Here is a 26,877-nt window from a genome sequence, read left to right as displayed (position 1 = left end):
CGGGCTGTCTCCCCAGTCTTCAGTCTACTTGTCTTTGCACCTTCCCAGTGAGTCTATCCAATTCCCTATTTAACACAGCAACTTACCCACCCTCACCCTTAGAAACTACCAGTTTCCTCTGCCCTGTTTTTATTTCTCCATAACATTTAATGCCTTCTTCAGCCACACCGTGCACTTGTGTGATAACCTCGTTTGTCTGTCTTTCCTTGCTAGAAAGGAAGTTCATGAGGGCAGGGCTCTGTTTCATTCACTGTTCCCATTACCTCTGACAGTGTCTGGAGCACAGCGGGTGCTCAATAATTATGGCATGAAGGCAGGGGTGCATCCACAGATGGATGGATGAGACAAGAAACAGCCGGGAGCCCCACCTATCCATAGGGACAAGTCACAGGGGAGGGGCTTGGGGTGGGGTCAGGAATGTGGGTCTGGCAGCATGGCACCCGTCTGGAGGGGAGGGTCAATGCCCAGATGTCTTTTGTTCCCTGCCAAGTTATCAGGAATAAAATCATCCCAGTCCTGGGAGCCTGCAGAAATGCAGAGGCCATTTGTCCGAAGGAGGGTGTGGCTGCCTTCCAGGGAGGAGGGTTACCCAGTGGGACCCAGTGTCTCTGGTAGTTTATTTCACATGGGAGATTCTAAGCATCTCAAGTGTATACACAGAGCTAAGGGGAAAAAATGGGAGATTTAACTTCCTGAAAACGCTTCATAATAATGGAGAACAATTATATATAGCAAACGCCTTCAAAATTTAAATTCTTTAAACATTTAATTCAGCATTAATACACACGAATCCTATTACAGGAGTTGGGGAGAGCTGGTGACAGCCCCCAGAGGGATCAGAGTTTCAACAGTGTCACTTATAAATTATATTACATCCATTTTATTTACTGGTCTAGGCAGTCAGAGGGAGGAAGATATACAGTGTGGAGTAAACACATTCATACCGGGAGGAGGAATGCTGGCAGGAAACACAGCTTTGTAACATTAAAAATGTATAAAGTATTTAGCAAAAGTTACAGAAAACAGACCAAACAAGCAAGTTTATTCTGTTAGAAAATTCCACTTTTGTAGGGTTTGCTGATGTGCTCGTGTCTGTGAAGGACTGCTGTGGCTCCCCTCCCCCAATCTCCCTCCTAAGGGAGGGCAGAAATGCAGACTGGGGGCCCATCACCAAGGGTGGCCGGGGTCCCTTTGAAGATCTGTCCCTGGTCCACACGGCTGCCCGGAGGCCATGGCTCCCAAGAGCCGGCCTGCCATGTACAACGCTGGAAGCGGAGTGTCTCAGTTGACAGATGAGTCCACCAAGGTCCGGGAGGCAAGGTGACAACTCAGGTTATGGGACTAAAGAGATAGCAGAGCGGGCCCAGTCCAATGCTCTTGCCCCTGGAACCTCTGTCCCAGGGTCACGCTGTCTGTGACAGCACCTGCGTGCTGGACCCTTGCATTCCGCCATTGCAGTACCGTTAGGAACTTCCCTGAAAACACAAAGGGTCCACCTCCCCTCAACCACACACAGAAAGACCGAAGGCAGTCACAACCCCTGTCCTTCAGAGGCACCTCCCAACGAAGGCTCCCCAGAGCTCGGCCCCAGCACCTAGAGGGTTAGGGAAAATGGAAGCTTGCTTTTTTGTCACATATCTATTTTCACCCAAACCTGCTGCATCAGGAGTTGGGGCCCTCCTTTTCCAGAGGGGCCTGATTGGAATAATACTCCTGGGGAAGAGGAGTGATGAGAGTCTGTGGCAAAATTTGCCCAGAGCAGCCCAGCAGCACAGATCCGTGGCTCCCCACCACGGGGGCCTATGGGCCTGGGCTCCCGCCTCGGCTGGGACCCAGGTGTTTTCAGTTTGCTTGGAGGGGTTCCTGGTGGCTGTCCAGGGCTCACCTGTCACCGGGCAGAGCATGATCAAGACATGGCTTGGAGTCGTCACCTTGGGGGTCCTAAGGAGGAACTACCTCATTCTTGACAGCTCTCCAGACTCTTAATTTTAGTTTCATTTGTGTCTAACAGGAGAAATGCCAGCATGTCCCTCTAATGAGGATTTTAGGTAATGCCATGCACCACTGTGCTTAAGGGACCCAGATGAGGAATGACCATGTGTACAGGGCACAACACCAGAAATGAGAAGGGGGAAAGCTAGAATGCAAGTGATTGCATGAGGCCTGAGAGAACTTCTGGAAGAATATCTTCAGTCTGCAGATGACACAAAGGAATCCAGGACAGGGCCGAGATGAGTCCCTGGCCAGTCCCCTGCCTTCTCATCCATTGGCTTCCCAATGGATGCCAAGGACTGTGTGTGCTGACATGATGGGCCCCGGGGGAGGGTGGGTCTGCCACCCTAGAGGCTCCAGGACACAGTAGAAGTGGAAGGCAATGGGGATCCGGCCCGGCCCTCCCCCTAATCCCTGGTGGCTTTCTGCACTGTCAAATCCTGACATGAACCAAAAACCAAGTGTGAGCTGCAAGAACTACCTCTGGGTACAGCTGGCATTTGGAGAAGGAGCCTTGGGAGCTGTAGGAAGCAGCGGGCTGGAAGCAACCATGCAGACAAGCTGTAGACTCCCAAAGAGGAACATCTGGGACAAACAATGCATTGTAGAAGTGAGGAAGCCATGGGGTACACCATGCAATGGAACACCACGAGGTGACGCAGGGAAGCAAGGGTAGGCACACAGCATGGGCGGCTCACAATACTAAGCTGAGACAAAGGAACCAGCCTCAAAGACTACGTCGTCTGGCTGCATTTACACAACATCCTAGAAAAGGCAAAACTGTAAGGTCAGAAAACCAATCAGTGGTTGCCAAGGGCTGAGGGTGGGAGGAGTGGATTGACTACAGGGGTCAGGGAGAATTTTGGGAGTGATGGAAATGTTATGTTAATTTTGGTGGTGTTCACAAGGCTCTACATGTTTGTCAAAATTCATAGAACTGTATACTTTAAAAGGGTGAATTTTGTTGTATGTCAATAAACCCTAAATGCTGCATGCCAAATACCTCAATAAACCTAGAAAAAGAAAAGGCAGCATGTCTTGGAGGGGTGGGAAGGATCACGGGAAGAAGATGGTGTGCTGGCCAAGTGAGCATGCTGCTGGGCCATACCCGACTGGACATCTGTAAAGCGCTTTCCCTACCCACGTAACTGCCGGCGGGTCTGCAGAACCCTGTGCAAACTCTCCGTGTCAAGGCCACTCACAGCTGGAAGTAAAATCACTTAAACAAGCTGAGGTCTTTGACATCCTTTGAATTTATGGCTTGTATTTCCAAGAAGGAACTTTGGCTCAGCCAAGATTTTTATGCACCATCCACTAATCTAGTAGTTGATTGGTTTCCACAAAGGGAATAGAAACAAACACCTGGTTTGCCAATGCGCAGCTTCTGCCTGCCCCAGGCATCCATCAGCCCGAGGGGCAGAGGAGTCCTCCTGCTGCAGAACCTCAGGACAGCCATCCCTCTGTGATACTGCTCAAACACACTGGAAATAAAATGGAGAGGAACAAGTGGCTTTTCCTGGAGGTTGTCATGACAACCAGCTCACTTGGAACACCATTTGTCTTGGAGATACATATTTTTTTAAATCAGGTTTTCACAGACAAAACTAAGTGGAACAGACAGAAGGGGCCCACTTGTTCTCAGAAATGGAACAATAGATGTGCTCAAGAACAACCTAGACTCGCTCACCCATTCTGAATAAACCCAGCCAAATCCTCTTATTATAAACACCAAAACACAAACAAAAACAGAACCACCTGGATAGAATGACTGCTACCCTGAGGTGCACTTTCAGGTACTGTAGACTTCATCCTGATCTTGACTTCACTCAAGAGCGGGGAGGGGGGACCCTGTTAACAATACAGGGGCTTGGACTATGGGCTCTAGCTCTGCTCTTAATTCACTCTGCTAATTTCTCTGCACTCACTGGTCATGCTTGGGCTTCCCCCTCTTTGTAAAGTGAAGAGTGTTATTTAAAACAAAAGAAATCTCAGAAATTCAAGTTGGATATGGGCTGCGAGGGTCTAGCGACCAGGTGACTGGACACGCGTTGCTGTCTACCTTCCACCCAGTGAGTCAATGCCACATGGTGGTAGTGCGTCCTGGAATTGCAGGCTGCCAGTGGGTTAAATGTGGAAGGTTAAATATTCTCATTCTTCAGAAATGTTAAAGCATCCTCCTGTCTACATGGGAACTAGAGGAGACAGAGGACAGTGTCTGTCTTGTATGCGGCTGTATTTCTGGAATCCCACACAATGCCTGGCTTATCCCAAGTATCTGCTGAATAAACAGATGAGTAAATAAATGCAAACCTATCAGCACAACAGTGTCTCTGAAAGCCCATATTCTGCAGAGAGTACCTGGGTGTGAATGCCAAGGTTACGGACCTATGAGAACCCTGGAGAAAAGATGTCTACACGAAACATCAGATCATGGGCTTCCCTGCTGACAAACCCATATCTTTCCCTCAGATCTGAGCACATTGCTTGGCTTTAGCTGAGTGCTCCATGAATGAGGGAGGGAAGGGGAACAGAAAGGGAGCATGTGAGGAAGCTAACGAGACTGAGGTGATGGGGGAGAAATGAGTGACTTCAGAAAACAGAGTGGCCCACCCTGGACCAGCTCGGGCCACCCCGGAAGAGGCAAGAGCGCCTCTGTTGCAGTGAGGAACAGAAGACTCTGGAATCCTCAGATGGAAATGAGAAGACAAAATTCATAAGCATAACCACTCAAAATATCTGTGTTCATAACAAGCTTGTTGGCTTTGAATATTTGAAAACCACCCATAAATTAGTTTACTAAGCCACAAAGCAATTATTACTAGCACCTGTTTTTAATAAAGAAACCAAAAAATAATACCCTGAAACTGGTGGCTGGTGTCATGGCCGGCCCAACCCCAGACCCAGAAGGAGGGCTTCTCTGTACCATGGACAGACCCACGTTGGTGAAAGCCCTCCAGCTGATCTTTTTGACTGAGATGCTTCAGTAGGAAACATGACAAAGTTTGGTTTGCTTTGGTAAATTCGGCATCTTTCTGCCATAAAGCATTAGAGTGATTCCGACTCAGTGTAAGAGGGTACCAAAAGATCCAAGATACATCACTAGTCACTGGTAAGTAAGACTGAAAGCCAGTGAGTTGTGCTCTTAGAATTCTGTGCTCTTGAGAAACATGGGTCCCGGGAACCCGATAATCCTGTCATCAGTGGGAAGATTAAGTTAGAAGGATGGGTTGGGTCTCAGGGCGTGGGTTCCAGGTCAGGATCTGCACCTTGCTAGCTGCATGACCTCTTTCAGGTCCCTTTTCTTCTTCTGGACATTTTGAACTAATTCTCAAGACTTAACGTGACTTAACATGTTTGCTGTGGTCAGGAAAAGGAGAGAGAGATGTGCAAGGACCCGATGGCAGCCCTGAAAGATTCCTAAGTTGCACTTAGACCAGGTTTTTCCAGACACTGGGAGACGAAGAAAGGGGAGGGCTATACCAGCACCAAGCAGGTGCTTGGTGCAGGGCTCTGGAGTGTGCAGAAGGTGCTGAGAGACCAAGGTGGTGGGACACTGACCAGTGGGTGACAACCTACTGTGGCTATGTGAGTCTTCAATGCCTGTACACTGGCCACCAATAAGAGAAAGCCATACAATGGACAGTGATCCCAATGCCAGCATGCACAAGCAGGTGGAGCCATCTGGGGATGACCAAGACTTGCCCCAATCTGTCTCCTACGTAGGACTAACCCAGCCCCCTTAAGAGACTGGAAAGGGGGAGGAGGGAGGAGGGAGCAACTGAAAGTTGGGCAGATTGGGATTTTTAGAGAGGAGACTTAACTGAGGATGCTGATCTACTAGGAAATACTATTCGATGCTCCACTGAGGGCTAATTTGCTGAATGAGGTAGTTCCACCCTGACCTCTCCAGGCAGGGTTGGTCTGGGAAGACAGGAGCCAGGTCTTCTTCCCAAGACTCTTGATCATGAAAGGTGACAAAGAGGAGCCAGGTTGTGGGCTCCCAGAATAGGAAAAATAATAGGGGAGGGCTGCAGAGGATGCTGAGGGAGGGCTATGCTAAATGGTGCCTTCGATGCACAACTGTTACCCTGACACTTGGTTTGGAGACAGAGACCTCCCTCCCCTGACCCTTCAAAGTCTCAGAGACAAAAGAGCCAGCTGGAGGAAGGACTTTGGGGCTTCCAAAGGCTGAGTATGTGACATAGTTGGCTCTGGGTAGAGAGAGGACTTCTACAGTACTCAGCGCGGACCACAAAGTTCCAGCCTCAGTTTGTCCTTGAAGCGGCAAGCACAGCACAGGAGTTGGGGATCTTCAGCCTCAGAGACAAGAGCTGGGCTGTGGATCCATCTTCTTGGCCTGGGAACACTAGGGACCTCCCAGTGGGGCCATCCGGGCCGCCCTTCTGGAAGTACGAGCTGCAGCCCGCACCCCTCCCTCTCTTCAGTGGACCAGGAGAGCGGGTGGGAGGGCAGCTCCAGTTGGCAGCAGGCCCCGTGGCAAGAACCACCACCTACTCTCCATGGGACCCCCATCCCTGCTCCTTGGCAGGCCCCCCGGAGCCGCGTGAGCCCAGCTATATCTCCATGTCCACGGGGCGGATGTTGCCCGTCTTGTGCTCTCTGACCCACAGCTCCCTGTCTTTGGCTGGGTCCACTTTTCGAAGCAGTTGGTCCACAGGCTCGACTGTCTGCAAGGGATGGAGAAGAGGATGCAGTCAGAAGGGGCAGCAGAGCCGAGAAAGCTGCCTCTGAGCCATGCTGCCTGTGCCTTTGTGCCTGTCAGAGCAGCCTCCCCGGAGGGTTGTGGGGCCCCAGGGCAGGCCCGAGGGGCAGACGGACATGCAGTACTGTGAGAGGGGGGAGCCAGGGCCTCTCGTCCCCACCCTGTTTCTCACTCCATGCCCTTTACCCTCTCGACCCCAGGGCTGGGTGAGAGGGCAGGGTGGCCCTGATGGCTCTGGGTCTGTGACCCCTTCCACCTTTGTTCCCATGTTTACCACCCCAGAACAGGACAAATGAAATTTTAGCTTTAGATATTCTGAACATTTCTAGTTTGTTTTTTTCTTCCTTTTGGTAAGAAATCCACTGGGGCAGGCAACGGCATCTTCCGCCATTTTAACTGTCGTGAGCGTTTTTCTCCTTGGGGTAACAGCTCTATTTCCTGCGCTGAGATGGGTTCGCATGGGCGTGAAGGCCAATCTACAAGGCCATCCCAAGCCTGTCCACCGCCCGTCTCCAGAACAGAGTCGTCTGCAGTGACCACGTAACCTGGCACAGAGCAGTGGTGGTGGCCCTCCCTGACCCTGGGTCACCCGGGGTCCTGCTGGCCTCCGCTGGGCCAGGGGCGGGAACTCACGCTTTGGTTGAACATGTCTGTCTCGTGCCGCAGCTGTGTGTACTGGCACAGGTGTTGCCGGATCATCTCCACCCTCTCCACCTCCAGCCGCTCCAGCTCCTGCGCAGGAGGAGAGGTCAGAGAGCTCTAGCATGTCCCCTCCACGTGGGGACCTTCCCACCACGCAGGTCCCAGACCACCATCTCACACAATGCCAGCCGCCGCCCTCTCAGACCTGACTCCATGTGACCCTCTGGGGCCTGACAAAAGACTGGCCCCATCTCCTGCAGTGAAGATGAAGAGGATGAAAACACAGCAGCTGCCGTCTCCTGGCCCCTGCCGGGCCAGGCACGGTGGGCACTAAGAGCTTTACACGCATCACTTCATCGTACTCATAATAATTTTAAGAGAGAGGTCATGTCCTTTTCCACATTTTCCAAACAAGGGAATGAACATCCAGACAAGTAACGCCACCTGCCCAAAGCGACCTGGAATGATGGGAGTAGCGAGATTTGAACCAGCATTTGTTTTCGTGATGGTTACTGCACCAGTGCAGCCCCAGCCCCGGTTCCTGGCGGGATGGCCGAAAGGGACACGTGAGGCGGGTGGGGGAGTGTCGGTGCCTCCCTGGGCCTCTGCTGAGCAGCCTCCGTCCTCAGGCCACCCCTACATACTGCTGAGGGAAAGACCAGAGACTGGGCCGGGGGAGGCAGGGGGTTGCGAGTGGGGTGGCCACTGTCAATGGGATGACTGGGAAGGGCTTGCCTGTTGGTTTCTAGGTGGCTCCACATCTTCGGAATTTAGGGGATCAGGCTGTTATTTCTGTGCACAACTAGGTCACCACCCAGGTGATTAACTGGGGAGGGGAGTAAAGCAGGGGGCTTAATTAGGAGATTAACCGGGAGGAAAACCAGGTCACTGTCCTGTGCTGGGCGGACGGGGGTGGCTTTGAGCAACCGGGCGATGTGATAAACAGCTGGCATGATGCTCCTTTCTCACCGGGCCCAACGGCCCAAAGGCCCACCACCCTTCGCCGCAACAGGGGCTGACTGAGGAGACGCTGCCCGTTCACAAGAAAACTCAGGGAGGCAAAAAGAGGGGGCCTGAGGCCTATTCCTCATGCCCCCAGTCATGGGGCTCCCCCCATTACTCCCACACAGTGTCCCAACCCCACCACTTATGTGCCGTGCAAGGACCTTCTCTGCAGGACCTGCCACTCTTCTGGGGGGTGAGAGGTCATGTTTCCTGTAGCTTGCCTATTTGTCCTAAAGGGGCTACTGTCAACTGGGTTAGGGACACCTTCCATTGAACCTGACCCTTCAGGGGACAGCCAAGGAGGACACAGCAAGACCCAGCCCTCACCCAGGTTTACACAGTTAGGAAGTCCCAGAGCAAGGATCGGAGTCAGCGGAGACTGGCCCAGAGTCCAGGTCTTGACCCCAGCACGAATAGATGTAATGACCACCTCCACAGTCACTGCCACTACACCACCCGTGTGCCCACCAGCCTCCCCCCGGCTGCCCTGAGAACCAGGCATTATGCTGCCATGCACTCACCAGCGTGGTGGTCACCATCTCTTCAAACCACTTGGACTGGGCTTGGTTGTAGAGGTCCACACAGCGCATGAGGTCATCCCCTGGAAAAGGCCAGTGCCACTGTCACACGGCATCCTGGCCATGCCGTGGCTGCCCTCTCCCCCAGGGCAGCACGCAGCCATGCCAGTCCCTCTCCTTGGGGCCATGGAGGCCAATGGAAAGTGGGAGGTGGGAATGGAAGCAGAACAAAGAGAGGGGCTAGCCAGCACCATAAGGGACCAGCTACAGAGTGTCCAACTGAAATTGACCCCAGACACCAAGAATTCAGGATGGAGGTTTCTAAGTGTAGGGGGTGGGGGATGGGACCTACTGACTGGGACCCCTAACCCTGTCATGTCCTCTTTAAAGACGGTAGTTTCATTTCACATTGGAGAGTTCTTTTTCATTAAAACATGTCACAAGCAACTTGGTACTAGTTAAAGAAGAAAACTTTGCAAATTATGTCCATTTATGTGTATGTGTGTGTATATGCAACAGGATGTCATTCTGAAATGCACGATAATGTGTCCGATGGTGTATGGCTCGCATATTCACGGTGGTGGCATGAAAACACACACTGAGCACTATATACCAGTTCCAGGGTAGCGCTCACACTGGGAAACAGGTTGGGTGGGAGGAAAGGAGCTCTTTCCACAGTACTTTCTTTCATAAGAGATCTGAAACAAACACAACTATTCAATCTTGATGGCTAGTCTATTGTTCTCTCCAATAGTATGTACCTTTGAAACATCTTGTAATTAGAAAGAAAACAAACCATAAAGTAATTGCAAACTTTACCGAGGCACCAGCACCCCAGAACCTTGCCACGCAAAACGCCATTCCTAGACCAGCAGAATCCATGTGCCCTGGGAGCCTGCTAGAAACGCCGAGCCTTGGACATACCCGACACCAAGAGTGAGCCAGAGGCTGCATTTCCGCTCCCCAGGGGTATGTGTGCACAGCCCAGTTAGAGAAGTGCCCTCCAGGGCGGAGCCTGGTCTAGCGATCAGGTCACCACAGGGTCCAAAGAGGAAGGCATCGTGGTCTGTGCTCATGACAACTAGCACACCAAACAAGGCTAACTCATTTATTCTTTAAATCTAGTCATTGGAATAGATTCAAAGTTATTCCTGTAACATCATCTTGCCCATTCTGGTACGAAAGTGAAAACAAACAAACAAAATGTCCCCAGGGCCCAGGGCCTAGTCAGTAGCTCCCTTCTCCCTGAACCACACCACTAGCTGGGAGATGACCCTTGAGTAACAGAATCCAAATAAAGGGCTTTGTTCATTTTGCTCTTGGTCCAAGGCCAAGGACTGGAACCTTGATCTCAAGAAGGACTGGAACCAGAGGGGAAAAAGCCAATACTTCACTGCAATGCACACCCACCAAGACCCCGGGCCTATATCCAGGATGCAGTTAGTGTGCCACCCTATAAAGGTACCATCCGAAACTCCCAAAGCCCTGTTTGTCAATCCTGGTTTTGAGAGCATGCTTTGGTAGCTCCTGCAACATCGGGAAATAGGGTAGGCAAGGGAGGGTGTGTCTTATCTCTATCGCAGTGCATGGGTTTGGAACAGTATGAGTTAAGGCATGGATTCTAGAACCAGAATATCTTGGCTGTCAACCTGATTCACAGAAAAAGTCACATATGACCTGCAAGTTCATCACAGTTCGATAACGCAATGCTGACGAGAGTTTAGGGAAAAGGCATCCGCCCATGCTACCGGTGGGTGCACCACTCTGGAAGGCAACGTGGAAATACCCATCAGGAGGAGTACAACTCTCGGACCCAGAAAATTCACATCTCTATTCTCTCTATACAGATTTAGATGCAGACACACTTGTAATAACACAGCCTTGCTGGCATTGCCAGACACTCCAAACCAATCCAAAAGTCCTACAGAAATCAGTCAGGGAAATGAGGAAGCACAGCTCACAAAACCACACACCTGGATACTATCCCACCACTAAAAAAGTCCAGTGTATGTGAGTAGGTGGGTAATCAGATGTATAGGTAATGGAACAGAGCTATCTCTAAGACATAGCAATTAAAATAAAACTTTGGAACACAGAGTGTAATATGATCTAATGTGTATAAGTTTAAATGCAAATATTAAAAACACTAAAAATTAGAATACTAGGAAATATTGATGGTGATTTTATTTGGCAAAATTAAGATGTTATATTCTCACATGCTGATTAAAGTTTTTCCCAAGCAAAGACATTGGTTTTGTAATATAATTGTATCTAAGGACTTAATTAATTAAATGAATTTGGGGATGACTTTCCTCATCTCGAGTTTCCCTCCCCACCCAGTAAGTACATTATGCCTTCTGTTTCTGGATCCAGTCATTCATCATTGTGCATTATAAGACCTGTATATCAAATGTCATGTTCACATTATTTTGTCATTGACTTATTTTTATTTTATCTTATTTCAAAACGTCCATATGGTGGCCACTTCACTCCATGAGGAATTGTCGTGCTGGGTTTGGCAGGAGGGACCTAGAGGCCATCGTACCTGAGCCCTACCCCACAGCCACATTTCAGTCCCGGACAGCCACAGGCACTGTCTTTCCATGCAGTGAAACACTTGTTTGTTTTCAGAAATATTCAGTAAGTTTTTATTGGCTTCTCTCCCCCTGCCTTGGGCATCAGCTAATTTCTACCACCAGGTGGAAGCAGAAGCCACCTCACTGCAGGCATCTTTCAGGGAGACTCTGAAACGTGGTTATTTTGTTAACACGTCAGCCCTGCTGGGGCAGGAGCCCATCACTGTAGGTGAGCATCACCCCCTGCGGGGTGGGGTGTGTAATCCTAGGGCCTCCACACAGTGACAGGACCCCTGAGTTCTGGGGGCACGGGGGAGTTAACACTTCCCGGTCAGAGAGCCAGGACCTGGAGACAGCCTTGCCGACGCCCCTCTGTACAGCACCCACTGTGGCCTTCCCCTGTGGGCTGGAGTTCCCAGGCATCCCATCCCCCAGCCTTGGCCTTGCTGGGCTTCCTGGACAGATGGGCCAGGTGAGGACAGATGGGCCATGGCCCTACACTCACCAGCCTGTGTGGACTTCCTCCGTGCCTTCTTGATGTCCTCCTCTGTCTTGTTGCTCAGCTTGATCTCCAGCTGCTGGGTCTTCATCTCCAGATCTCTCTGCCGCTCTGTGAGGGCCTTCCGGGCCTGGGAGCCAAGGGCATGGGAAGGCTGTTCACAGGGCTCAGAGCCAGGAGGGCCCCATGGGCGATGGCGCCCAGCCTGCCCATTTCCTAGGGAAGTGTCCTTCTTTTCCCTGTTTCTGTGGGCGATGCCACCGTGACTCTGACGGGCTAAGCTGCTAGACCCGCACTTCCCAGCTAGTCAGTCGCCAGGCAGAGGCTGCCACACCCTTTCGCCTCCCCGTCTCTCTCAACCAGATCCTGACTTGGCCTGCAGCAAGTCTCTCAGACCAGAATTTCACTGGAACATGTGCACATACGGGCAGTCCTAAAATCTCAGCCTGGGCAGGGGTAGGGAGGGAGCACAAGGTCATCTCCATCACCCCGCAGTAGTGCTTAGCAGATGGTAGCACCAGCGCCCCACTCTGGGGCAGGAGGGGTCCTTTGGTGGTGGCAGCTGGCAGATTCTGGCATGCCTGCAGCCGTATGCTCCTCCCTCTCCTATACCCTAAGCCATTGTGGTCAGCCCCCCCAGGAGAGTTCTCCTCCCCCCAGTGCTGGCCATCAGCAACTCCCACCTAGCTCAGACCTCACAGACTTGGGGGGGAAGTGATTCAGTCAGGAGAGAACTTGATAAGTGAGGCCCAAAGGGGCACAAGAGGAACAGAAGCACATCCAGGCTCTTGTCCCTGGGGGACAAGGTCTCAGGTGCCTGCCAGAGCCCCCTACATGGCCTATGGCAGGTGAGCCTCTCCTGCTTCCACTGGCCCTCTGGGCAGGGATCTGAGAGCCACGGGGAAGCAGCTCCTCATCCCTGGCTAGGTGAGGGGTGGGGAGGTAGGTGCCTCAGGTATGGCCTGGACTCCCCCCACCCCATACCTATCCCACTCAGCCCATGGTCTTCCGGGAGGCCCCACCTCCCGCCCGCCCAGGGTCCTGTGCCCCTCACCTTCTCCACGGCAGCAAAGCGACTAGCGAGCTGCTTGCGGAGATCAGCAATGTGGTGGTCACACTTTTTCATGTCTTTCTTGAAGTTCTCACGGAAGTTCATTAGGGGCTTCTCTACCTCGCTGTGAAGCTGTTGAGGAGAGCAAGGGGAACATCCTCAGGATCCCAGGGTGTCAGCTGCAAGCAGGTGGAGAGAGAGGGTACTCTCCCACCCTCCCAGGTGGGTATGGGGCCTGGGGCAGTGGCCTGGCCTTTCTGACAGGAAGGGTACAATCCAGTGCAGTTGTAGACAGTGGGAGCCTGCTGGAAACTCACAGGCCCCTCCAGTGCACTGTGCCCAGGGAGAGCTTGCTGGCAGGCCGGTCTGCCTGGAACCATCTCCCGAGCCAGCCCACGCACACTCTGAAGGCCACAGAAAGAGGTTTACGCTCTGAGGGGTGCAGGTAGCATTTTTCAAGCATTTTGCTTCTCTTGTATTCCTTCTCTCCCACGCCTATTTGAAAGCCTCTCAGAGCCCCACCGAACCCCTGACTCGGCTCCTGCAGCCCCACCCAAGTCGACTCCTAGGCCCTCCCGACTTGGCCTTCCAGCCCCTTGGCCTCCACCTGCCCCAGAAGCATCTGTGGGAAGCACAGCTGAACTTCCTGGGTTGGAACATCACCCCCCTCCCCCAACACACACACATCACTCTGGGATTCTGTGACTTCTCTCCTCCTCCTCACCAGGCTCCTGTTACCCAATCTTCTCTGGTGACCTCAAGAACTTCTGTGTTCCCAGCTCTGTAGAACCGATTATACGTGACTGAGCATCAAGTGGACAGGAGCCGTGCTGCCCGGGCCACTACTGAGCCTGCATCTGGCTGGAGCTGGTGTGGAGCGAAGGCCCTCTCACTGCGTGGGGGAGTGACACGTTCTTCAGAGCCCTAAGCCCTGGGCGACAAGACTGCGGCTTTGTTGTTGGAAGACCTTCAGAGGCTAACGGAGCAGGCTGCCCGAGTGCCCCTCTCCTCCTCAGGTTAATTGTATTCGTCTGCTATTATTTTCTGAGCCTGTGCAAGTTTCCTTGTACAGGGAAACACCCCCACCTGGGGGCAGTATGCAAGACGCTACCAACTGGAGAGCTATGGAGGACCCTCGAACCCCTTTCCCACGTGCATCAGGCGTTTGCTGAGGAGTGGGCACTGCTCAGGGGACCCAGCCAACTGCTCCCGACTGGGGGTCTGTGAGGGGGGCCTGGGCCGACTGCCTTAGTAGCTCTGGGGTCTCTTTCTGAGCACCCGGAAAGAGAGTGGGTTTCTAGACTTCACTGTGCCAAGGAGTAACCTGGAGGGGATTTCCAGGCCCCTCGGATTCCTGGGCCCAGCCCCAGGCTCTGTCCACACTGCAAAGTGCTTCCCCAAATTCTGAACGACATCCTGAAACATAACACTGCCAGCTGTCAGCGGTGACTCAGTCCCACAGATTGTCCCTCTATATTTTAAGTACTTCTAAAAGATGTAACTTTTCAAAACAAAGTTGGCTGGGTATCTTTCTCTGAGCATTTGGAACTGTCAAGTGTCTGTTTAGCTGGAGCCCTAAGTCCTCAGGAGCCGGTCCCAGTGGACTCCCGACTGGCCTGCCCTGGAGAGGACGAGCTGTGGGGTCCACGCCGCTTGCCGGTGTAGAACCCCATGCTCAGCCTCCTCCCCTCTGCACCCCACCCAGAAGGCAAGAGGAGACATCTCAAGATGCAAACCACGTCAGAGACTATCTGGCCCAGGGTTTTTCAAACGGTGGGCAGCTAGGAGTGGTGAAATCAGTTTAGCGGGTCAGGGCCAGCTTTTTGATGGGAACAGAGCAGACATGAGGAAAATATTAATGTGAAATGCACTCGAGGCAGAAAGACAAGCACTGTTCCATGAAATGTATGTCTTGGCTCTGCACACGTGTGCCTGTCTGCACATGCAGACGGGGCATGCACACCTGTGTTGTGGGGGCCATGTAAAATGTATTACTGTGGGTCTCCAGCAAATAGGTTTCTAACGAAAAAAACTGGAAGCACAAGGATGTGAAGTGACTTGCCCAAGGTCAGGAAGCTTGTTGGTGATGGCACTGACTTCAACTCATGCCCCCGGGCCCCCACGCTGCCCCATGCTCTTCTGACTGAACACATGGCCTCTACTCACATGACTAGGTGCTCCCCCAAACAGAAGGGGTTTTCCTGTTCTCCCCTCTTCGGCACAGCCAGGTATAACTTCCTCTGTACTACAGAGCAATCACTTCTTTCAGCAGCCGGTTGCTGTTACCAACGGCCTCAGCCCGCCGACTAGAGAAGCCCGAGAGTCTGCCTTAGCAAAATCGCACTTCCTAAAGGGCTCCGACTCCTGACAAGGAGCAGTGGAACTTCCATGGGCCTTTTGGGGCAGGGGTTAAAATGGGTTTGGGGCACACAGCGCCCTATTATCCATGGCAAATGACACATCCTGGGAGCTCCTTTCTTTTCAGAAAAACACGCAGCCCCTGGGCTGCCTCAGTGATTGCCTAAGGCCACTGACCCTGACTACCAGCCAGAAGCAGCAGCGGTTGTCAGAGAAAAACCTGACTTATGTGGACGTTCTTCCCAAGCTTTCCATCGGTGACTTCCTGCGCCCCCCTGGACAGCCCCTAAGAGAGGGCAGAGAGCTCCTCAGAATAGTGTTTGTGCTTTAAATGCTACTGGTGTGTCTGGAGAAAGGCCTGTGGGCTCTGCAACCCAGCTCACCCAGCCGTCTCCCGGCTGAGCCCTCTCAGCTGGGGTGTGGCCTCCCCTACCCATTCTCGCTGTGAAGGGGAGACGCTGTCTGGCAGGTTGATAAAGTGAGAAATGAGTTCCGTGCTGCATGTAACTACCGAGAACACTGACAGGACTGAGATTCTGTGATACGGCGACAAATACTTGTATTTCAGTGCTTGTCCTCTGCTCCTGGCTGGAGTGCCTAAGACCTTTGTGATCTTCTAAGCAATACAAGTGCCAGGGGCATGTTTTGTTTTAATATTTGGTCCGTGACCCTGGTTCCTGAATCTCTTGGAATTTCCTGGGTGATAGGAGCCTCTTTTGTTCTAAGGAGGTGGACTCCGAGTTGCTTCAGGATGGGGGCTGGTCTGCACAAAAACCAAGCCACGACTGGAAGCTCGGGACTTTCAGCCCCATTCCCCAACGTCTGGGGAGGGGAGAGAAGCTGGAGACTAATTTAGGAATCAATTGTGTCTGCATGGTGACGCCTCCATAAAAATCTCTCCACTGCAGTACCCAGGGAGCTTCTGGGCTGGTGAACACGTCCAGGTGCCATGAGGGAGACACACCCAGCCCCACAGGGGCAGAAGCTCTTGGGCTCAGGACCCTTCCAGACCTTGCCCTCTGTACCTCTTTACCTTGCTGTTTACCTGCATCACCTCACATCCTTGAATCTGTAATATATTGGTAAACCCAAGTTAAGTGTTTCCCTGAGTTCTGTGAGCTGTTCTAGCTAAGCAGCAAACCTGAAGAGGGGGTTGTGTGAGCCCCTGATTTGTAGCCAAGTCAACACAAGTGTGGGTAACCTGGGGACCCACTGCTTGCAACTGGCAGTCTTGTGGGGCTGTGCCCTCACCCTGTGGGGTCTGATGCCACTGTCAGGCAGTTAGTATGGAACTGAGGTACACTGCAGGACACCCCGCTAGGGTCAGAACTGGCCACTGTGGGGAAAACCCTCTGGTGCCCAGAAGTAGTCATTGTAAAAGGAAATAGAGAAAAACAGAGCATGGAAGAATGTTTAGGCACCTGAGCACTCTATGAACAATCCAGAAGCAGGGGTCCTGCTGAAGGGAAGTAAATGCCCCTAGGACCGGGGACCCACCAGGGGGCCCCTTCAGAGGCACAGGCAGCTCCCAGCCCCACTCACCCCAGCAGCCTTCCCATCCCTCTCCCACTCAGGCGCCAGTCAAAGGAGGGCTCTGTCCCCAGAGAACAGAGCTGCTAGGGGCTGGGACAGAAGGGAGACCTACAAGAAACACTACCTGACCTGCAGCCTGAAAATAGCTTGCTTCAGTGTATGTGAGGCAGACAAGAGCCTATTCCACTGAGCTCCCCTTTCTCCTGGAGCTTGAGCGGCAATTTCCTCCTGAAATGTTTGGTGCCAGAGGTGAGTGTGCTCCTGTCAGCCAGGAATTCTCACTCCCACCTGGATGTCAGCTAGCTCTCAGGGCACTAACGTCCTTGAGCAGTGAGGAGCTGGTGTAGCGCTGTTTCTCCTTCCATCCCTCATGTGTCTTAGCCACCTGAGTCACTCCTTCTGCCCTCTGTGCGCAGGGAACCATTGTGAGAGGGGGTGGGGAGGCCTGGCACGGAGCCGGCCCCTGTCCTCCGACAGCACACATCCTGTGGGGACCCCAAGGCCCAGAGCTGCGACTGCTATGGGGAAATCACCAGAAAAGAGACAGGGCCCATGAGCACAGAGCCCCGGGAAGAAGCAGGGTGGAAGCCCTGGGAAGAAGCAGCCATCGCTGGGGGGATATAGTACCATCCAGTAGGAAAGGAGGTAGTGTGTCCCCTCACTTAAAAATGGGGCTCAGAGAGGTTAAGCACTTGGTCCGAGTGGCCTCTCAGGCCCTGATGTCTGCCCGGTGACGGCAGGAGGGCAGGAGGAAGAGTGTGGGTCCCTGGGGGCCCAGGCCACTGGGAGTGGTGCTCTCCCAGGTCTCTCCTCCTTTTAAGAGCAAGCATGGCCGTGGGCATCCCACCAGCTGTGCACACTGGAGTATGAATTATTTCACTCAGACACTTGGTTTACTTTTCCCCTGAAAAGTTGCTAAAAGCCCAAAAGAACACTTGCAGGTATGAGCCAGGGAGTGGGGACGAGGGGGTCATTTGGAAACATGGAGAAACCCTGAGAAAAAGGAGGTCTGAAAGCAGTAGGGGGTCAAGAGGAGACAGTGGGAGGGTCCCATTCATTCACTGCTTCAGAAAACAGTGACTGTGCATCCACCACGCGTTAGGCATGACCCTGAGTATGGAGCACAGAGCGGACAGAACAGAACCTCAGGGTCATGGAGCTGAGTCTTTAGATGCAGTGACAGAAGCCTCACTTACCGGGTCTGAAATTTTGTTACAAACCCAACAAAGAAAACCGAAAAAAAGAAAAAAGAAAAAAATTTTTCTTGGCATAGTGCAGTCTCTTGGGACACCAAGAAGTAGTAGAAAATGCATTCTTTTGAAAGCCCGGCTGGGTTCCACCATTCACAAGTTTACCCGAGGAGCTGAGGGACTCTGCCCTTCTCGCAGAGGGGTGCTGGGGAGGCTGACACTGGCCCCAAGTGCTACATCTGTAGGGATTTTATGAGCTGGTTGCTAAAGACAGCCAGTATTAAAAATTAAATGACCTCACCCTGGCTGGGTGGCTCAGTTGGTTAGAGCATTGTCACATACACCAAGAAGGTTGTGGGTTCAATTCCTGGTCAGAGCACATACCTGGGTTGTGGGTTTGATCTCCAGTCAGGGTATGGGAGGCAAGTGGTTGATGTTTCTCTTTCATCAATGTTTCTCATATCAGTGTTTCTCTTTCTCTCTCTCTCTCTATTCCCTCTCTAAAATCAATAAACATATCCTCAGGTGAGGATTAAAAAGAAATTAAATGATCTACATTAAAAATTACTAAATTATATTAAAAGCGAGGGTCCTAGGTTCTCAGCACGTATCACTGCCCCATGACATTTTACTAGCATCTGTGCCCTTGATGGAAACTTCTCGTTCCTAACACTGCTGTGCCGTATGGTAGACACACTGTCCAATGGGGTGCCACTGTGTATCTCTCCTCAACTCTGGAAGTTCACATCACAGAATCTGGTCAACACTACACAGGGGAGAGATAGCTGGGAAGGCTTCAGCAGTGCACCTCTGTGGAAGACCAACAACCTACAGAGGCCACAGGAAGTGGTTACCTTGGCAGAGAACTTGAGGTGAACTTCTGCCTCATCTGCGAGGCTCTTCTTCACCTGCGCCCACGCTTCTCCCAGGGAGCTGCAACACGAAGCAGACTGTCAGGCTTGCAGACAGTGACTGACGTCTGAGACCCCGAGTCCTGGGGAAGCACACCACCCCGGAGACTGGGGCTTGGATGGGGCAGAGGCCAGGGACCTGACAAACCTGAGCACAGCGTTTCCACCCAAGCCATCCCAGACTGAGCCAAGGAGCTGCGAGAAGAGACCGAGGCAGCCTGGGGGAAGTCATCCAGAAACCCAGAGAACTTGGGGAGATGCAAGGACAGTGGGGTGCAGTGGCAGGGAGGGCCTCCAGAGCAGGCTGACTGCTCCCTCCCTGCCTTCAAGTTAGCTCTCCCCAGTTTGCTGACAGGGCACAAACACCTGCTGGTAAATCACAGAGGGAAGACAGACGCCTTCCCAGGGCACGGCCCTCCTCACATGGAAGGTACCACACAGCCTGCACACAGGCCCGCCTCCAACAGTCTGGCTTCCAGGAGGAGCAAAGGAGGGCCATCTGGGTTAGGGACCTCCTGGGGACGCCCATGTAGCAGAGCAGGCTCTCCGCCATCAGCAGCAGGGGGGTGGCCCTCGCTGCCACCAGTTCTGAACTGCGACCCCAGCTCTGCAGACAGCTTTAACAGAAAACGGCAGGTCGGTCCTCTGTGCCAAACCACTTTCCACTCCAGGATGCTTCAAGTAGGAGCAGTCTCCTGAGGTCCCCAAGACTGGACTGCAGGTTATTCGCAGCTCTGCAACCTCGCCAACCTTCCAAATAATCCTGAGACCTCGCTTGGGACCTCTACACCCGGCCAGTAATCCCAGGCTGAATGTGCAGTTCACTTCATTTTGTCAAAACGCCACTTGCCCCAGAGAATTCATTAAACTGGAGTGGAAAAGCTGATTAAAAGAGAGCCTGCTGTGAGGTTCCTGGGCTTCGAGTGGAGAAGCCAGCAGCTCTGAGAATTACCCAACAGAACAGCACCGATCCCTTTGATCATGGCCCAGGCCTGTCTGGTTGCGGTGCTGGCTCAGGTTGAGGTGGGTGTTTATGGGAGATGACTGACTCACTTTATCTAGGAGCCTGCCAGCAAAAAAGGGTCCCCTTGGGTGCTCTCAGCCAGGGAGCCCACCAGAAAAGAGACGGAGTGAAAAATGGGGCCACCCGAGCTGTTGACATTTCTGTTGGATTCAGAGTCCAAGCTCCAGGGAGCTGTGTGGGGGTAGCTTGGGGTGGCCCGGCTCCTCACCTGCTCTGATAGGAGGGCAGCAGGTCCAAGGCTGGGTGAGGAGGGGGTGGAAGCAGATGAGGTCACCATACAGACAAGTGAATGCAATATCGGGTCCAGAAACAGACTCACAGATGTGGGTGATTGATGTGCAACAAGAATGCCAAATTACCTCAAAGGAGGACGGACGGTCTTCTAACAAATGGTGCAGGCATGACTGCCTATCCACCGGGGAAAAAGCATCTTGACCCTGACCTTATGCCATACACATGGCCTATCTCAAGACGGATCACAGACCAAAAGTGAACATCAGCATGGTACACAGCCAACAGATGCGGTCCAGAGAGAGGAGGGAACCTGACTAAAGGGCGATGGAGAGGGAGGGGTCATCCCTGCAGCTGAGTCACACATGAGCCTGCGGAAGGCGAAAGAAGAGCCCACAAGCCAAAAAGGCCCTGGGTAGTACTGAGAATCCACACGTCCACCACCAGCGGAGCATGTGGTCAGTAACTGGTGTAATGACCACAGTGGTGGCCTGGGAGTGTCATCTGAGGGCTATCAGACGGAAAGGAGGAAGTGGTTTCAGGATCAGAACAATGTCCTCATCTCCACCTCCAGACAGATATTCACAGGTGGGAGGATGTCACTCTATACCTTCAATTGGTCTGTCTAAGCCCTGAGCAGCTTGCTTCAGCTGGGTGAGTGTTGTCCTGCAGAGTGGAAGGTTGTCAGTTCGATCCCCAGGTCGGGGCACATGCCTGGGTTGTAGCCCAGTCCCCGGCTGGGGTGCATGTGAGAGGCAACTGATCAATGTTTTTCTCTCATGTGGATGTTTCTCCCCCTGTCTTTCTCCCTCCTTTCCCGTCTCTCTAAAATAAGATAAATAAAATCTTTAAAAAATGGGTCTGTTTGAGCCAGCCCTAATATTCCGGGCCCCTTGGGGCCACTTCGCAATTTAGAATAAAGCAATTTACATTTTTTTTCATTTGAAGGGAAATCTTTCAGCTGATAAGAGGTTGATAAAAATCTGAGATATATTGCTGTTTCAATATACAGTCCGTGGCATGCCGAATCAAAATGCATGATACTGTCACAATTACCACCCAGTGAAGACCCAAATCCTATTTCCTTTCCACCCAGGAGAGGAACTCTGAAGGCAGAATGAACAACCTGAGTCTGTTTATTCTCCAATGTGCACATATCCTGTGGAATCTAATTTGGACCCAGCACTCCAGTGGCAAAAACAGCTCCAGTCTCCCCACTGGCACTTTCCTAGGCTACCCCTCATTTCTAGGCTCCAGCACTGCACTTTGAAAGTTTCAGCATGGACTGGGCTACTGCCCAAAGCTGTGTGTAAATGCAAAACAGAGCCTCTGCACACTGTGGTGGGGGCCCACAGGTTACCCTGCCCCTGACAGTGCCTGCTGGGAGCAGTGTGTGCATGGGGTGAGTGTGCGTGTGCAGTGGTGATGGGCATGTGTTCACCCCCATGTTGGCGATGAGTGGTGTTGATGCACGTACGTGAGTGTGTGTTGTTGTCCCAAGTTTGTGGGCGCACGTGTGTACAGCACGGTCGTGCAGGCCTGGCCCACTCGGCTGGGAGCATATGCTGCGCGTGTTGGCAGAACACAGTGTCCCTGGCAGCAGCCCAGGCTGAGGGGGCGGAAGCGGGAAGACTCCAGGGCAGCGCTGGCGTCGCAGGGCATGGAGATGACTAGAAAAGCCCCCTGCCCAGGCTGGTAGGGCAGTTTCCATATGCTCCTTTTTCCTGCCCTCAGCCCAGCGCATGGAGCAAAAGCGGCTGGAGGTAACCTCATTTATGTCTGTGGAAGAGACACTGGCCCTGCAGGGCCACCCTGTGGCCTGTGGCCGGCAGGTTGGTGAAAACCGCTCGGAGGCGGCCTGCTGGCTGCGTCGTGAGCCCATGCAGAGGCCTTAATTAAAGCCACATTTGGTTGGCAAAGCCCCGTCCCCTGAGGGATTTCAAGCCATGCGAGCGGATCTGGACTTGTTTACTACCACAGCTCTCTGACCGCCACAACCATCCCACCACAGAACGCCCCTTCCTCTCAGAGGAGATTCAGACACTGCGCTGGAGGGAGGCTGGACCGGGTAGGGGCCTCAGGGACCCTTCAACTCTGACTTCCTGAGTCTTCGTGCCTGTTATTGAGGTGGGAGCTCCACGACATAAAAGCAAGCATTTTAATGAGGACGATCCGGTGGCATTTAGTATGTTCGCCATGTTGTGCAGCCACCAACTCTGTCTAGTTCCGAACATTTTTTTGTTGTTTTGTTTGTTTTAAAGATTTTATTTATTTTTAGCCAGAGGGAAAGGGAGGGAGAGGGAAAGAAACAGCAATGTGTGGTTGCCTCTTGTGTGCTCCCTACTGGGGACCTGGTCTGAAACCCAGGCATGTGCCCTGACTGGGAATCAAACGGTTGACCCTTTGATTTGCAGGCCAGCACTCAACCCACTGAGCCACACCAGCCGGGGCTGAGCCATTTTATTCACCCTGTTATGAACTGAAGGCTGTGTCTTCCTAAATTCCTGTGTTGAAGCCCTCACCTCCAGTGCAACTGTTAGTTGGAGACGGCCCTACTTACATCAGCCACTGAGGTTACGTGGGGTCATAAGGGTGGGGCCCTGGTCCCACAACATTGGAGTTTTCATAAGAGGAGACACTAAAGCACCCACTCTCTCTCCTCACTGGGAAAGGCCATAGCCAGAGGGTGGCTACCAGCAAAGAGGCAGGCTGTCCCCAGACACCAGCCCTGCTGGCACTGTGCTGTTGGGCTCCCAGACCCTGGAACCACGATAAACTGAAGTGAGGTTTTTAAGCCACCCAGCCAATCATGTTCCACTGCAACAGCCCGAGCAGATTTATACACACCCCCATGAGGAGAAACCTCATGCCTGTTAAGCAGTTAATCCCCATTCCATCCTCCTTCTCCCCAAACCTGGGCAACCACCAATCTTCGTTCTGTCTCTATGAATTTATTCTGGACATTTCATATAAATGGAGTAATATAACATGAAATCTCAGTGTCCTATTTCTTTCACTTCATCCACATGGTAGTATGGATCCATACTTCATTCTTTTTTAAGGCCAAATAATATTCCATCCTATACCCAATATGGACATATCATAATTTGTTTTGATAGACATTTGGGATGTTTCTACCTGTTGGCTATTGAGAATCAGGCTGCTATGACCATTCATGCACATGCATTTGTTTTCATATCTGTTTTCAGCTCTTTTGGGTATAAACCTATGAGTGGAATTGCTGGGTCATACAGAGATTCTAGGTTTAGTTTTTCTGTGTTACCGCCAAGGTGCTTTCTACAGTGGTTGTACTGTTTTACACCCCCACCAGCAGGCTGAAAACTCATCGTTAACAAGACAGAGCAGAGAAGGCTGCAGTCTTGCCTCCACGAGGGATCCTTCTGGGGCTGGGAGCGAGGGGCTCAGCATCCCCCAGCCCAGTCCCACCCTAGGAGGTCTGGACTATTCAGCTGGAGGGGGAGGGGAGCCTGGCCCCGAGCCACAGGAGAGAACTCTACACAGGGGGCTGGGTGCAGAATCCTCTCACACCCAGTTTCCTGCCAGCCTGCTCTCAGAGAAAGGGAAGCAGGCGTGGGCATCTGGGGGCTGGTGCCCAGCTCCCAGGGGAAGGGACAGAGGGGACCTGACATAATCAAGCACATGTCAGGAAGCCCCTGGCCACAAGTGTGGGAGTGCTAACTTTGAACCTGCGTGTCCACAGCTGGAGTCCTGGGTGCCCACCTGAAGCCAGGCCTGTGAAGACTTCCCCATCCCAAGGGCCCACGGCAGGAATCAGTGGAAAGTGGAAAGGGGTCCCTGTTCCTGAGTGCCTCCTCTCCCTCCCCATTCCCATCACAGCCCTCCCCACTCACCCTTCCTCCTGCGCAGCCAAGGAGTTCTGGGAGAGCTTAGCTAAATTCTTTGCATATTCTTCTTCAATCTTTATCCTGCAAAGGGAGGAAACCCCACGTCAGCTCTGCAGTGCTAGACTATGAGTCTAACCTGCAGTCCTGCTGCTTCTTAACCAGGTAAGGGACCCATCAGACCATAAGCTCTGAGAGTACATGGCTCTGGTCTACCTGGCACACAGTAGGTGCTTAGTAAATATCTATTGAAGGAATGAATAAATGAAATGGTCTGAACCTCCTCATCCACCAAATGGGCTGTTCCCAGCTGTCTCTCCAGGTTGTGCAAATGAGAAGCTGTCATCTGCACAGCTCCTAATGCAGGCTGCATACACCGGAGACCCTTAAGTGAATGAATGTGACTTGTGACAGGCCACAGGGATGCCCAGTGCTGCCTTCTCCCTTCTAGCCCCAGAGCTCTGGGTTTAGGCCCTCCGAGTTGGCATAAAATGAAGTGCTCCTTACTGTCTCCCAGCCCCCAACGGCTGTAACTGTCAAGCCTGTAGGGCATGATTATTTCCATGGAAACCAGGCAGTGCCCAGAGCTGGCTGATTCTACTTCCCCAGAGAGGAAAGCTGCCTTGAATTTGGCTCCTAGGCCCCAACACTCTTCCAAGGCAACTCTCCGGGGAGTGTTCTGTGTTATCTGGCGCAGCCGTGGCCAATGTGTTGTTGGAGGTATTCTGCCCCTGGTCCATCACTCGGCAAATGGGGAGAACCCCAGAGACATTCTCAGGGCTTCAGTGCTTGCTTCCTGCTGCTCAGAAGGGCGGCCTAACCGAGTAATTATTAGTTCGTGATTCGGCACTGAGAGACCCACAGTCTTGTCCCTTCTGGCACTGCTTCGCTCTCAGTGGCCTCTCTGGCTGCCCCCAGGTCTTCTGCAGTCACCACTTCCTCTCTATTGTCTCTGCCTCGAGCCCCGCCCTCCTCAGGGTGACAGGGACAGCCAGCCAACAGCTTCCAGCCTGTAGCCAAGGGCTCTCTCTGGAAGACAGACCTTACCAGATCCCACTCTCTACTGCAGGTCTCCAAAGGTCTCAAGGACAACCACGTGCCCCAGGCATGAGGCCCGTCTGCTTCCAGAACGTCGCCCCTAGTGCCAGCACCTGCCTCACCTGCACCACCTGCCTCACCTGCACCTCCTGCCCACCTCCTCATGCTGAGGCCATAGCCAACCACAGTCACCTGCCCCCTACCCTCACCTGTCCCCTACCCTGTGTGTTCCCCACTCTGCGTCTCTCTGGGCTCTGACAGACCCTCTTTATGAGACCCCAAGGTGGACTGAGAGAAATTACACATCTCAGGAAAGACCAGAGTTCTCAACTGGCAGGTTCCAATGTATTGCAACCCTGACATTTTAGNAGGGCTCTCTCTGGAAGACAGACCTTACCAGATCCCACTCTCTACTGCAGGTCTCCAAAGGTCTCAAGGACAACCACGTGCCCCAGGCATGAGGCCCGTCTGCTTCCAGAACGTCACCCCTAGTGCCAGCACCTGCCTCACCTGCACCTCCTGCCCACCTCCTCATGCTGAGGCCATAGCCAACCACTGTCACCTGCCCCCTACCCTCACCTGTCCCCTACCCTGTGTGTTCTCCACTCTGCGTCTCTCTGGGCTCTGACAGGCCCTCTTTATGAGACCCCAAGGTGGACTGAGAGAAATTACACATCTCAGGAAAGACCAGAGTTCTCAACTGGCAGGTTCCAATGTATTGCAACCCTGACATTTTAGCAAAAGTATAAACCATAAGTGTATTCAAACTGCAGCTTTTATAACCATTTTCCTATTTGCCTGTTTTATGCTATTTTTTTTTTGCACCTGAGCTATGCAACCTCTCAATTCCCTACCAGTTCAATGTGTCACAAAATAAAGATTTCACTATACAAACAGAAAACGGGGCAAGTAAAAGAAGAGATGCTTTAAGATGCCAAAGAATTGTTACTTGCTTATTGTTGTTACAGCTAAAAAGGAAATATTTTCAAATGTATTGCCAATTACTATAAGTATTTCCAGTGTGCTCTGGGAACTCCAGAGAGGAAGTTGTGTGTGTGTGTGTGTGTGTGTGTGTGTGTGTGCACTCGCGAGCATGTGGGGGGAGTGTACGTGAGTTGTGCTTACCAGGGTTTCAACACTTGGAGAGAGGGAGACAGAAAAAGAACTACTTCTTTTCGTAGCTTTTCCTACTTCCATCAGGCTGAATTCATTGTCTTCCCACCTGGTTCCTCTAAATCACTACCATAGTCCTTGCACTTTTCAAGCTCACCTTCGCTGACTCTCCCATTGGACTGGGCTCCCTGAGGCAGGGCTGGGATTGGGGGAGGGGGGTGCAGTTCTGTATGTCCAGGTCCAGGACACAGATTTGGTTCAAAGATGAACAAAAATGTAACACCCTCCTTTTTTGTCATGCTAAGGGACAGGGCTCCAGGAGGGCCATGCAGGTAAGTAAAGGAGCCAAGTAGTCTGTGGGAGACAGAAGGGAGTGGCGGAAACTGAGGCAAACTGGGGATGCAGAGCCACTCTCTGCTTTCTCCAGAGATGCTAGATATCCAGATCTTAATGTGAAAATCTACCAATTTGAAAAATGCTGGTTCAAATCTTTAAAACCATTGCACAGGCCAAAACAACACATTTGCTGGCCAGATCTGTCCTGAGGGCCATGAGTTTGTGACTCCAGTCTCACACTCCCCTTGGTGCTAACCACACCCAGAGCTGGGTG

General features: G+C 52.4%; 1 protein-coding gene across 5 annotated transcripts in view; it reads right to left on the bottom strand.

Moving 5' to 3' along the window:
* Positions 1-747: 747 nt before the first annotated feature.
* GAS7 (growth arrest specific 7) overlaps positions 748-26,877 on the bottom strand; it is a 209,908-nt gene continuing 183,778 nt past the window's right edge. For all 5 annotated transcript variants that reach the window (XM_037028282.1, XM_037028284.1, XM_037028283.1 and 2 more), the window contains 7 exons: positions 24,126-24,200; positions 18,942-19,020; positions 13,010-13,138; positions 11,962-12,085; positions 8,884-8,963; positions 7,349-7,447; positions 748-6,680 (listed from right to left, as the gene is read on the bottom strand). In XM_037028282.1, the coding sequence (XP_036884177.1) occupies positions 6,567-6,680; positions 7,349-7,447; positions 8,884-8,963; positions 11,962-12,085; positions 13,010-13,138; positions 18,942-19,020; positions 24,126-24,200 (700 nt within the window). In that variant the 3' untranslated portion in view covers positions 748-6,566. The remainder of the gene's footprint in view (positions 6,681-7,348; positions 7,448-8,883; positions 8,964-11,961; positions 12,086-13,009; positions 13,139-18,941; positions 19,021-24,125; positions 24,201-26,877) is intronic.

Source organism: Sturnira hondurensis, unplaced genomic scaffold (genome assembly GCF_014824575.4).
Source record: "Sturnira hondurensis isolate 20B ecotype Veracruz unplaced genomic scaffold, ASM1482457v3 Scaffold0019835, whole genome shotgun sequence".
Lineage (NCBI taxonomy): Eukaryota > Metazoa > Chordata > Mammalia > Chiroptera > Phyllostomidae > Sturnira > Sturnira hondurensis.
The sequence above is the reverse complement of the archived record's forward strand: the minus strand, read 5'-3'. Positions and strand labels throughout refer to the sequence as shown.